This window comes from Oryctolagus cuniculus, chromosome 1, assembly GCF_051225735.1.
Source record: "Oryctolagus cuniculus isolate XC-2025 breed Fujian yellow rabbit chromosome 1, ASM5122573v1, whole genome shotgun sequence".
Taxonomy (NCBI): domain Eukaryota; kingdom Metazoa; phylum Chordata; class Mammalia; order Lagomorpha; family Leporidae; genus Oryctolagus; species Oryctolagus cuniculus.
In genome coordinates, this window is record NC_142867.1 from 81,342,095 (window position 1) to 81,353,820 (window position 11,726).

Here is an 11,726-nt window from a genome sequence, read left to right on the forward strand (position 1 = left end):
CAATTTAAATGTCCATTCACTGGAGAATTGACATATAAAATATAGTACATGCCTAATATGGAGTAACACTCAGCAAAAAAGAATAAAATAACACAATAATTATGCATCTCAAAAACACTGTAATAAGTGAAAGAAATTCAATGCAAAGAATTATATATTGTGTAATGAAATATATAGTATTTCTAAAACGGCAAAACTAGAAAGCACAAGAGTTGTTGCCTGGTGCTTTGAAATGGAGTAGGGACTAACTTAAATGGGCAAGGGAGGTCTTTTCAGGAGAATGTCATGTTCCAAAATAGGAAGTGGTACTGGTTATATAAAGTAAATTTAAGAAAAATATATTAACATCATCAAACTGTGTACATGAGGTGGGTGAACCATAGGGTATGTCAATTATACAACTAAGCTGACAAAATAATTGAGAGTCCCCAAGAGCATTGGCTAAATGGGTTCCTTAATGACATGTTCTAAAATAAAACTAGAAAATTATTAATATGTATTTACTGATCATTTGAAATAAGTTGTAACACTATAATCTATAGCAAAATATTTTTGTGAGAAACAGTACATTTTCTAAAACCACAAATATAAATAAATTAGGGCAGTGGCATTGTTTTCTATTTTTGAAAATCTCTTTAATGTCTTGCTTAGCAGAAAATATCTGGACTCTCATAGCTGCTTGTCCTTCAGTCTTGGGTAATATTGCTTGTCACAGTGCCCCTGGAAAACTATCCTGTAAAGGCAGAGAAAAACAAGAGTTCAGGGAGCAATTATCTTTATTTAATGTATGCTAAACTGATCTTCTATACATAAAGAAAATCGAAAATCAATCATGATGTGAATGGAAGGGGAGAGGGAGTGGGAAAGGGGAGGGTTGTGGGTGGGAGGGACATTATGGGGGGGAAGCCATTGTAATCCATAAGCTGCACTTTGGAAATTACTATTCATTAAATAAAAGTTAAAAAAAATTTTAAAAAAAGACAAGATTGACAGAACCACACTTTGAGAATCCTCATGGTGAGGGCCTATTTCCTGCTCACTTCTTGGTTGAAGGTTTAGGTGGGGAAATGGATGTTTCAAAGGTGGGACTTCCTGGGCTCCTGAACAACAGGGCTGCGTCTTGTGTCTTGTTTGGGGGCAGGGCAGATCCAGCCCCTGACCACAAGAAAGACCCATGAAATCACTTGGCCTGGCCTCATCAAGGTAGCCGCAGGCAGGAGTGGAAATTCAACAGGCTAATTTTTAAGCCAATAGTTTTCTATGGCCTGTGAAAGATGTTTTAAATATCCAAATGTCCCCAGGAAGAAAAAATTTCCCCACCCCTTTTAGACCCTGGAAAGCAAGTGTGCTGCACACTAGGCATCCCATTGCCCTCCCCTGGTGCTGTAGATGTAGGGCCTTAAGGGACTGCATGTCCCACCATTCCCTTCTCCTCACCACCACAAGCTAAGTGTAAAATCCTGATCCTGGAATTCCAGCGGTGTGTTATCCAGCAAGATTCTATTGTAATTGGTTATCCTTGTGTAACCTAGAAGTATCATCTTTAATAAACATTAAGCTAAGTCAGAGGTTCTCAAAATACAGTCCAGGGACCAGCACCAGAAGCAGCATCTTAGAACTGATTTGAAATTCAAGCTCTCTGGCCCCACCCTCCTGAACGGAGCCTCCACAGTTGAGGCCCAGCGATCTGTAGTCTAACAAGCCTTGCAGGTGATTCCAATGCACCAAGTAGTTTAAGCCATTAGCGTTGAAGTTAACCTGAGATGGAATCTACCTTTGAAAGGAAACCCAGCACAGGTGATGAGGAAAGCGCCCTCATTCACTTCCTATCTCCTCCCCTTCCTGTGTGAGTGGTTCTGGAGAGACAGTGTCAGTTCCGGCTTTGAGGGTGGGCATACAGGAGCAGACAACAGAGATTGGCTGAGGACAAGCACTGACTGGAAGGTGAGGAAAGCGCACGGTATTAGCTGGATATTCCCAACCACTAGAACTGTTTGTTTTTCTTTCCCTGTAGTTTTCTCAAAACCTTTAATAGTCTTTAGTCCAAGTTCCAGCCTCATTTCTGGGTCTTGTTTATAAAGGAATTGGGACCAAGTTTCCCTTGTGGAAAAGCCTCCGTTGCAGTCACCTCAGTGGTAATATCGTGTGTGGAGAAAGCCATCAAAGAAGCAGAATTGGGGGCAGAAGCACCATGAACACCTGGAGACTTGCTCCAGAGCACCTCGGCAGGTTCCAGGCTTTGCTTTTCACAGTGAAACATGGTCGTTGGTCATTCACAGGTCTTGGGATACCACAGAGAGGGCCCTCTACACTCGCTGTCTCATTACAAAGGGGCACACATTTTTTGCTACTTGCAAAAATCTTGTAAAACACCAAATAACAAAAATATAAAGTAGTCATTGAATGCTTAACTCCATAATAATAAATGACTTTGTTAATATTTACTGCTTTTCTGTAAATCCTTTAAATTTGTGTTCTACAGGGAGAAAATTTTAAAATGCACTCTTTTGACTGGTAGGTTTCTTTTATGTCATTTGAGAGAGGGAGAGTGAGGAAAAGAGAGAAAGGGAAGAAAAGGTATGAAATTAGTTGTACTTTTCATATACTAGTAAATCATGGGTGATGGGCAGATTTTTTAGATCCTTAAAATAGATTTTATAGAGATTTCACTGATCACTAATCTTTATGGTGTCTATATATCATTGAAAAACTCTGTTTTCATATGTGTGTATGTGTGTGTGTGTGTTCATGTGCATGTGTGACGGGGTGGGAAGAAAGATGTTCTCACCCCTCACGAAGACTTTCATCTTTGGAGTGAGGTAAGTAGTGGAGACAGAGGTTTTTTAAAGATGAAACAGATTCATAAATCTTTTGTTTGTTTTTCCTTGCATTTGTTGTGAGCAGTGGCCTTGAAATGAGGGATTGGAGAGGCAGAGGTGAATATTGAAGGAAGGCTCCCTTAATGGTTTGGGGTACTTGCTGTCTGCCACAATGAGGACTACGAATCAGAGCACTAATTAAAGGAGCTATATTCAGAGACATGTAACAGGTGATGGCACCATTGAGCAAAGGAAATTTAAGCCCTGAATGTGTGCCCAGCTGAGTGTTTGGGAAAAACCTGGCCAGGACACATGAACTCACTTCTCCATACCTTATAGAATCTTCACCAGAATTTATTTATTTATTGGGTCCACATGAAGCTAGAGATGTCTTATCACTCTAAGTGTAGCTGAGACCCACAATGACTTTGAAAAACTCTTACTAAAAATTGTAACAAGGCCCAGGACCCCAGTAGATCAATCTATGGATTCATTTTGAAGTTTTCTGAAAGCCCAAATGAAGCTTTTTGTCCCAACCCTACCAATTGAGGACTATAAGAGGGAACTTTCAAATGGCTAAAGCCCAACTTCTGGATTATGAGTCCTTGGGCCGAGATCTCTGGCTATTTCCTGCTGAAGGTCTTCAGCCAGGCTGGTGAGATGTAGGTAGCAATTCTTGAGATCTGTTGCTGCTGTGAATTGTGACCATGGAAGTCTTAGAATCCTGAGTGTAAGAAATAGATAACACATCTATCCCAGCTGTTATCGAATGTGTTTTTGTCCTAGAAAGTTCTCCCATTAAGGATTCAAACACAAATTTTAGAGCTTTAAAAAGACTTGCTGGGTCATTCAGTTATTACTGCTACAAACCAGAGTTCTCTCTCCATTGCTTGTTTTTGTTGTTTTGTTTCTTGTTTTCTTTGTTGCCTCCTCCTAAGCACCTATATACTTCCTCTCCTTCCCCACTCTGCCTGTCTCATGGTTGCACGCTTCTCCATCCTACTTTATCATTTTGCTGCTATAATTAAATTAAATCTTGTGCAAAGTGTGGACCTACTTTCTCTTCTCTCCCTTTGTGTGTGTTTATGCATGTGTAATTTATGTATTGGTATGCAGTACCTAAATATTTATGATATGATTTTGTACATTATCATATATATTGCTTCTCTAAGTGATGGGTATGGGAATCAAACCTGGGCAACTGAGCTTCCAACCTGTGCTTGTAACCATGATGCCATATTAGTACTGTCTTTCTCACTTGGGCATCAATGAACAGCAGAAACTTCATGTCAACCCCTTATATGGTAAGCACACAAGAGTTATTTTCATATGTTTTAGAAGATCTCTCATCACCCTCTCCAGGATCCCGTATTCCCTATGACTTTTCAGGTGATCACCAAGGACTATCTTTCTCTAGGATTTGTTGGTACATTCAGCTAAACAAAGAAAATTTTACTTTGTAATAGATACAGTTTGAACCTCTTTTTCCATAACTGCATACAGAACCACTTTGAGCCTTCTTGGTAAATTTCTCTATAACTGCAAAACCTCCTATTGTGTGGAGGACCTTTTCTAAGATGCTCTAGCTCTAAGTTCAGCTCACATGCCCAGGGGTAAAGAATGATCTTTTCCTTTTGTTTTCTCAGAAATATGGGTTCTCTTTGCCTGCGGTGTTCCCTGAATAAGCTCATCTGCTCCATCTGCACAGACTATTTCACCGACCCTGTCACCATGAGCTGTGGACACAGATTTTGTAGTCCCTGTCTCTGCATCTTCTGGGAAGATGTCCAAACTCCTGTTTGCTGCCCTGTGTGTCAGAAAATATCACAGAAAATAGACTGGCAAAGCATTATATTTGCTGAGAAACAAACTGCTCACACTATAATCTGTATGATACACAAGAAAGTCAAGGACCTCATCTGTGAAACTGACAAGAAATTTCTGTGTGTGCTCTGCTCTGCATCCCCAGAACATGCCACTCACAGACTCTGCCCAATGCAGCAGGCTGCTGAGTACTGCAGGGTGAGTATTGACACTGAAAACACTTTGAAGAGTGGATCTTTACCTGAAACTGACAGGCGAAAACAAGGATATGCCAGGTATTATTGTTGTTATCCTTTCGTGCAATTAAAAAACAGAATTACTATCATGACTTAGTCATTATTCTGAACATGGGAGATAGAGAAGTGAAGAAACCCTACAAATAGCTCTGGTCACCTGTAGCTTAAATTTTCTTGGGCTGAGACAGAGGAATGTGCAATGATGATAAAGATGATGATGTTAGAATTCTGGTATATCAGGATAAGTAGCAGTATAGATAAATTTCTAGTGGTCGTGACAGTCACTGGCTAACTTAGTCATGATCACAATGAGCTAGTGTTACTGTTTCTAAATCTGCTCAGAGTGTCATAGACAAATGACAGCATTTGAAAACAAAATATGAAGTAAGATTCCCTTCTGAAAATTTACCAGGTTACATACAATTTCAGTACTGTATTACTCAGATAGTGGGTCACATTAGATTCAGGAAATCTATTCTTGGTTTGAGAGAGATCTCAGATATGACAGTCTTCTCGAGGAAATGTCCACTTTCTCTTCTGTCTTTATTCTTGAGTTACCTTCGGTATATCCACATGTCTTTTACAAGTAACAGAAAAGTACTATAATTTCTTCTCTAGTGCTCAAATTTATATTTCTTTTTCAGGAGAAACTCCTAATGCAAATGAAGTCTTTATGGAAAAAGAGACAGAAAAATCAGAGGAATCTAAACAAAGAGGCCAATATAATCAGAACATGGCAGGTAAGTTTTATAAGCCCTTGTCTCTCAGAAGCAGCTTGGGAAAGGGCACTACACTAATACACAGGGAAAGAATTTGAGTTAGGTGATAACATCTCCTAATGGGCTCACTAGAAAAAGCAGTACATGTTTCTCTATAGGGTAAACTAACCTTGAAATTTTATGCTGAACCCACTGTGCAACAAAATATTTTCCTGATTTGGGGATAAAGCAATATCTATGATATTATGATATATCATAATATAATATATATATATGGTAATAATAATATGATGGCAAGGATGAAATAAAAATGTGGTTCTATAAGTGGAGGACTTTATCCTGGCCAAGGAGGAATCACTGTGGGTTCCCTTATGAGTAAAGAGCTCTAGGTGCTCTGAGAACCTATGTTTCAGGGCTTTCTGAAAACACATGTTTCAGGGGCAGGAAATGCAATGTATAAGTCAAACAGATGAGTGGAAAATAATGCAAAATGTATGGATAAGGAAGTGAGGTTTTGGGAAGGAAGGCTTTTGGTGAGTTGCAATGCATAGTCCAAACCTGTAAAAAGTAAGGGTTGGTCTCGCACCTGGCCACAGCAAGTGTGGGGAGCAACTGGGAGCAACTCGGACTAGACTAAGTTACTGGAATTAAGACTTATTCTATGCACCTGCTTTCCCACAATATGGCGCTGAGAAGGGAAACAGCTTCTACACAGCTGCCTCCAGTTCAACCAATAAACTGTGGGACCTGCTCCTGATTGGAGGAGAGCAGCGTACTCGGTGTGTGGGTGGCAGAGTTGGGATTGGTGGAAGAGGACTATAAAGGAGGAGAGAGACGGCATGCACCAGGAACATCTAAGGGGAACATCTAGCTGAAGGAGCACCTGTGCAGCCCCCGAGAGAGCCGGCCGGTGGAGTGCCGCTCCCCTGCGGAAGTGGGGAATGTGGCCAGGGGGAACTGCCCTTCCACGGAGGTGGAAGGGATAGTGGCCAACCCGGGAAGAACCAGCGGCGAACCCGGGGAGGGCCGAGCAGACGAAAGAACAGCGCAGGGTCCTGTGTCGTTCCCCCACGAAGACGGGGAGCGACATAATGGTGCCGTGACTCGGATAGGAAACCTAGGACGGATAGAAAACTTAGGAGGGAAGAAACGTGACTCGGATAGGAAACTTAGGACGGATATGAAACTTAGGAGGGAAGAAACGGGAAGAACTAGGGAAAATATCGAAGAGAGAGAAACTAGCAAACAGCCTAGGGAAAATATCGGAGAGAGAGACTAGCAAACAGCCTAGGGAAAAGCTGGACGGAAAAGGTGCCGGAAGAAGCTATTGAAAGCCTAGGCATAGACTCGGATATGGACTGTGGGAAAGAAGTTAGGATTGAAAGCGAAAGTGAAAGCTTTCATAGACTCGGATGTGGACTATGGCGGGGAAGCTAGGAGATTGAAAGCGAAAGTGAAACCTGGAGGAGGCTTGGACTCGGATACGGACTGTGGGGAGTAGCCAGGAGAAATGAGAGGAATATTGTTGGAAGAAAACTTAAGAAAACATACCGGGTAGAGAAAAATGTTAGGGAGGATGAAGCTGCGAGTGCAGGCCAAGGCGGAAACATAAGGCACCTTGGAATTCTTCAAGTCACCCCGGGGAGCAAGAGGCGAAGATCTGGAACCAGAGGCAGAGACGTGGGCCGCCAGGTTGAAATTCGCCAGGTTAGTCCGGGGAACTTGGACTGAATGCCGGTGGTGGTGGAAACATTCGCGGAAGGCGCCGCGTGCAGAGAGAGCACGGGGCGTGAATGGATGGGGAGCGCGGGGCTGGCGCGAGGCCGTGGTGCGGGCGCGAAGTGCGTGGAGACCGCGGAGCGTGCGCGCAGAGCCGGGAACCCGCCGGCGGGGCGAGGCGCGGGGAAGCAGCCTCGGGGCGAGCGCCGCCGGGAAGCCGCAGGGATAAGAGAAACAGAAATTTAGAAGTAAAATGAGAGAAATAGGAATGCTGGAAGGTAGAAGTAAAATGGGAGAGATAGGAATGCCCGGAGATAGAGAAATAGAGAAAAATAAGGCCTCCCCTCAACATGGCAATGAGAGAGCTTGGATTCGGTCTGCCTGATTAGGGAAGTGGTGAGCACCTGCGGGCGGCTAGCAGCTTATGCGCCGCAGGTCACCGAAGACAGGCACGAATTAACATCAATAAGTCTCCCCACAATACAGCAATTAGAAGGCTTGGATTCGGTCTGCCTGATTAAGGCGGTAAGCACCAGCAAGCAGCTTGACCAGAGTATGAGCTGCAGGTCACCGAAGATAGGCACGAACCAACACTAATAAGTCTCCCCCACAATTCGGCAATGAGAAGGCTTGGATTCGGTTTGCCTGATTGTTAGGGCTTGTAAGCCTCTGCAGGCAGAGCAGAGCATGCGCTGCAGGGCACCGAACACAGGCACGCATCAGCGCCTAAAAACTTCCTCACAACATGGCGAAGAGAGGACCCGGATTCGGTTTGCCTGATTGATAGGACTTGTAAGAACCTGTGGGCAACTCTAGCAAGCAGAGCAGAGTGTGTGCCGCGGGGCACCAAAGACAGGCGCGTATCAACGCCAAAAATAAAAAGAAAGGGGGATCTGAGGGGAGCAACTGGGAGCAACTCGGACTAGACTAAGTTACTGGAATTAAGACTTATTCTATGCACCTGCTTTCCCACAATATGGCGCTGAGAAGGGAAACAGCTTCTACACAGCTGCCTCCAGTTCAACCAATAAACTGTGGGACCTGCTCCTGATTGGAGGAGAGCAGCGTACTCGGTGTGTGGGTGGCAGAGTTGGGATTGGTGGAAGAGGACTATAAAGGAGGAGAGAGACAACATGCACCAGGAACATCTAAGGGGAACATCTAGCTGAAGGAGCACCTGTGCAGCCCCCGAGAGAGCCAGCCGGTGGAGTGCCGCTCCCCTGCAGAAGTGGGGAATGTGGCCAGGGGGAACTGCCCTTCCACGGAGGTGGAAGGGATAGTGGCCAACCCGGGAAGAACCAGCGGCGAACCCGGGGAGGGCCGAGCAGATGAAAGAACAGCGCAGGGTTCAGTGTTGCTCCTCCACGAAGAGGGGGAGCGACAGCAAGTAAGATCGCATTTAATCAGTAAGGCTGACCTTGATGGAAATAAAAGTTTTAGCAAGAGAAGGAGGTCATTTGGAAAGGAGGTTTTGTTCTATTATTTTTCCCTAAGTAGGTCTCAAAATTTACACATGTTTAAAGGCTATATAGAAAGAATAGAAGAGACATTTTAAAAAAGCAATTAAGTGAAAAAGAGACTCAGAGAAAGAGACCAAAAAAATAGAAACAAAGCCTATAAAGAAGGAGAGGGGGAGGTAAAGGAAAAGAGAGGGTGGGGGTGGGGACAGAGAGAAACATGAATGAAAAATTCAAGACAGAGAGAGACAGAGGTAGAAAGCAAGAATAAATATTGCAAGATAGTAGTCTAGAGAAAGAGCAGGTGAGAGTAGCCTTGGGAAGTAGGAGGCACAAAGAACCGACCACTGGTTGGAACATAGGGTTTGGAAATGAAAGTAATTTAGAAAGATCATGTCTGATGCCATCAGTTGTACTAAAGTAGTAAATTGTTCTTTTACTGAGAGTGTCCAGTCAGTTTCTGAGAAGCTTTGAGCAGAACAGATTTTTAGATTTAGAAACAGAGAATACAATATCATATGAAACCACACGCAAATCAATCTTAAGGTTTATTTACATGAAAACATGGAAATTTCAAGGAAAAGATGTGGAAATAATGATACAGGAAAATTAATGAGTAGGAAGGAAAGATGGGAGGGAGGGAAGGAAGAAGGAAACAAAATCTGGGATACCTAAAAGCATAAAGGAATAAAACTGTATTACAGCAGAAGGCAAAGCAGAAGAGGAGATAAGGACAGAATGAAACCAAATCGATCCGTGATCTAATGATCCAAATGTCATTGCAGGCATTCATAAACCTACGGATGGTGATGATCAAGGCTGAGTGTCCTACACTGTATCAGTACCTCCATGAAGAAAAGCACAGACATTTGGAGAGCCTGGCAATTGAAGGCAGGATGATTTTTTCAGCAACTGTAGAGAAGCAAATGAATACACACACACACACTACAAACATCTTTTTAAGGATTTTTTTTTTATTTATTGAAGAGAAAGAGTTACAAAAAGAGAGAGTGATAGACAGAGAAAGATCTTCCACCTGCTGGTTCACTCACCAAATGGCCACAATGGCTGGAGCAGTGCTCATCAGTAGCCATCAGCCAGGAGCTTCTTCTGAGTCTCCCATGTGGGTGCAAATGTCCAAGCACATGGAGCATTCACTGCTGCTTTTCCATGCACATTAGCAATGACTTGGATCAGAAGTGGGGTAGCAATGACACGAACCAGCATCTGTATGGGATGCTGGAGCAGTAGGTGGAGGCTTAGCCTAGTATGCCACAGTGCAGGCCCCTTGCTAATATCTTGATCAATTGGAGCTAGTACCATTCCTGAAGCAAGGGGAGATGCTGTTACCCTCTGGGCATTTCTTTAAATCTTGCCAGTCCAGAGATACTTAAGGAAACACCATTTAATGCTATCCTATGAAAGCACTCAATTGTTGAGAATCAAAACTCTGGTCCTGTATTCTGTAAAATTGGACAATTTGCACTTATGATGATTTGATTAACAGGTAAAAAAACAAAAGCTTTGAATTTTTATACTAGAGCTACTCTGCACGACTTAATCAAAATCTTAAAGCTACTAGTATAAAAGCAGAATATTATTTTTACCAGGATTCATCAATACATTGATTCCAGGAGTTTATTTGGAGATGGGAACCATCAGTTAGTGTGATAAATGTGCTTGAGCCATATTTTCTTTTCAGTTATCAAAGAGGGTAGATTCGGGCCTGACTCTTCCCTGCTACTACTGTTGATAAAGTATCAGAAGAGTAAGGGAAGCTGACTCCATAGAGCAAATGATATTTAAGGAGGTCAGCATATCAGGAAAAAAAGCCACCAACTGAGTCACAGACACCACTAGATGCAGCCATTATTGACCATGAAGAGCCAAAGAAGACAGGAATACGTGTTAGAATTTCCAGACAATGTGGTCGGTGCTGTGGCATAGCAAGTAAAAGCTGCAGCCTGCAGTGCCGGCATCCCATTTGGGCATTGGTTCGAGTCCCAGCTGCTCCACTTCTGATCCAGCTCTCTGCTATGGCCTAGGAATTCAGTGAAAAATGGCCAAAGTCCTTGGGCCCCTGCAACTGCGTGGGAGACCCAGAAGAATCTCCTGGCTCCTGGCTTCTGATCAGTGCAGCTCCAGCCATTGCGACCAATTGGGGAGTGAACCAGCACATGGAAGACCTCTCTCTCTCTCTCTTCCTCAATTTCTCTCTCTATGTAACTATGAATTTCAAATTAATAAATAAATCCTTAAAAAAAGAAATAACAAAGAGAAAAAGCCCACATATAGCAGGTAGACCCTTAGATATGAATAATAGCTTAAAATAAGGTAAGTGTTTGTGCAGTAGCTAATCACCATTTGGGAAACCTGCATACTCTATTGCAATGTCTGGTCCATTTCATGGTTCCTTCACTTTACATCCAGCTTCCAGATATTTGGCACACTAGGAGGCAACACATGGTGGCTCAAGTACTTGTGCCTCTGCTCCCACACTGGGGACCTGGATGGAATTTCAGGCATTTGAGAAGTGAGGCAATGGATGCAAGATCTCTGTATCTCTACTATCTCTACTATCTCTACTTCTCTCTCTCTCTCTCTCTCCCAGAATTAAATTAATTTTAAAAATAATAGCCAAAATAACAAAAGATATATATTGGGGCTGGCACTTTGGCATAGTGCTGGCTGGCTGTGGCTCCACCTGCAATACCAGCCTTCCATATGGGTGCTGGTTCTAGTGCTGGCTGCTCCTATTCCAATCCAGCTGTCTGCTATGGCCTGGAATACCAGTGGAAAATGGTCCTAGTTCTTGGGACCCTGCACCCAAATGGGAGACCCAGAAGACGCTCCCAGCTTTCGATCAATGCAGCTCCAGCCATTGCGGCCATTTGGGGAGTGAATCAGCAGATGGAAGACCTTTCTCTCTGTCTCCTCCTCTCCTTCTCTGTC

At 43.3% G+C, this 11,726-nt stretch overlaps 1 protein-coding gene across 2 annotated transcripts; it reads left to right on the forward strand.

Moving 5' to 3' along the window:
* The first annotated feature begins 1,721 nt into the window (after positions 1–1,721).
* On the forward strand, positions 1,722–10,950 carry LOC149128483 (tripartite motif-containing protein 77-like). Of its 2 annotated transcripts, XM_089311945.1 has the most exons (5): positions 1,722–1,944; positions 4,466–4,841; positions 5,524–5,619; positions 9,560–9,665; positions 10,820–10,950. In XM_089311945.1, exons 2-5 carry the CDS (start codon positions 4,470–4,472, stop codon positions 10,828–10,830), a joined length of 585 nt encoding a protein of 194 aa, XP_089168071.1. In that variant the 5' UTR covers positions 1,722–1,944; positions 4,466–4,469; the 3' UTR covers positions 10,831–10,950. The 2 variants fall into 2 exon arrangements, 1 of the variants encoding a protein (XP_089168071.1); XR_016219424.1 differs by lacking the exon at positions 5,524–5,619 and having other exon boundaries at positions 1,723–1,944; positions 9,560–10,950.
* Positions 10,951–11,726: the final 776 nt, after the last annotated feature.

Coding starts and splice junctions, on each gene's coding strand:
- LOC149128483 (XM_089311945.1), top strand. CDS start 4,470: ATGGGTTCTCTTTGCCTGCGGTGTTCCCTGAATAAGCTCATCTGCTCC. Junction 4,842..5,523: donor AGGCTGCTGAGTACTGCAGG/GTGAGTATTGAC, acceptor TTTCTTTTTCAG/GAGAAACTCCTAATGCAAAT. Junction 5,620..9,559: donor ATATAATCAGAACATGGCAG/GTAAGTTTTATA, acceptor ATGTCATTGCAG/GCATTCATAAACCTACGGAT.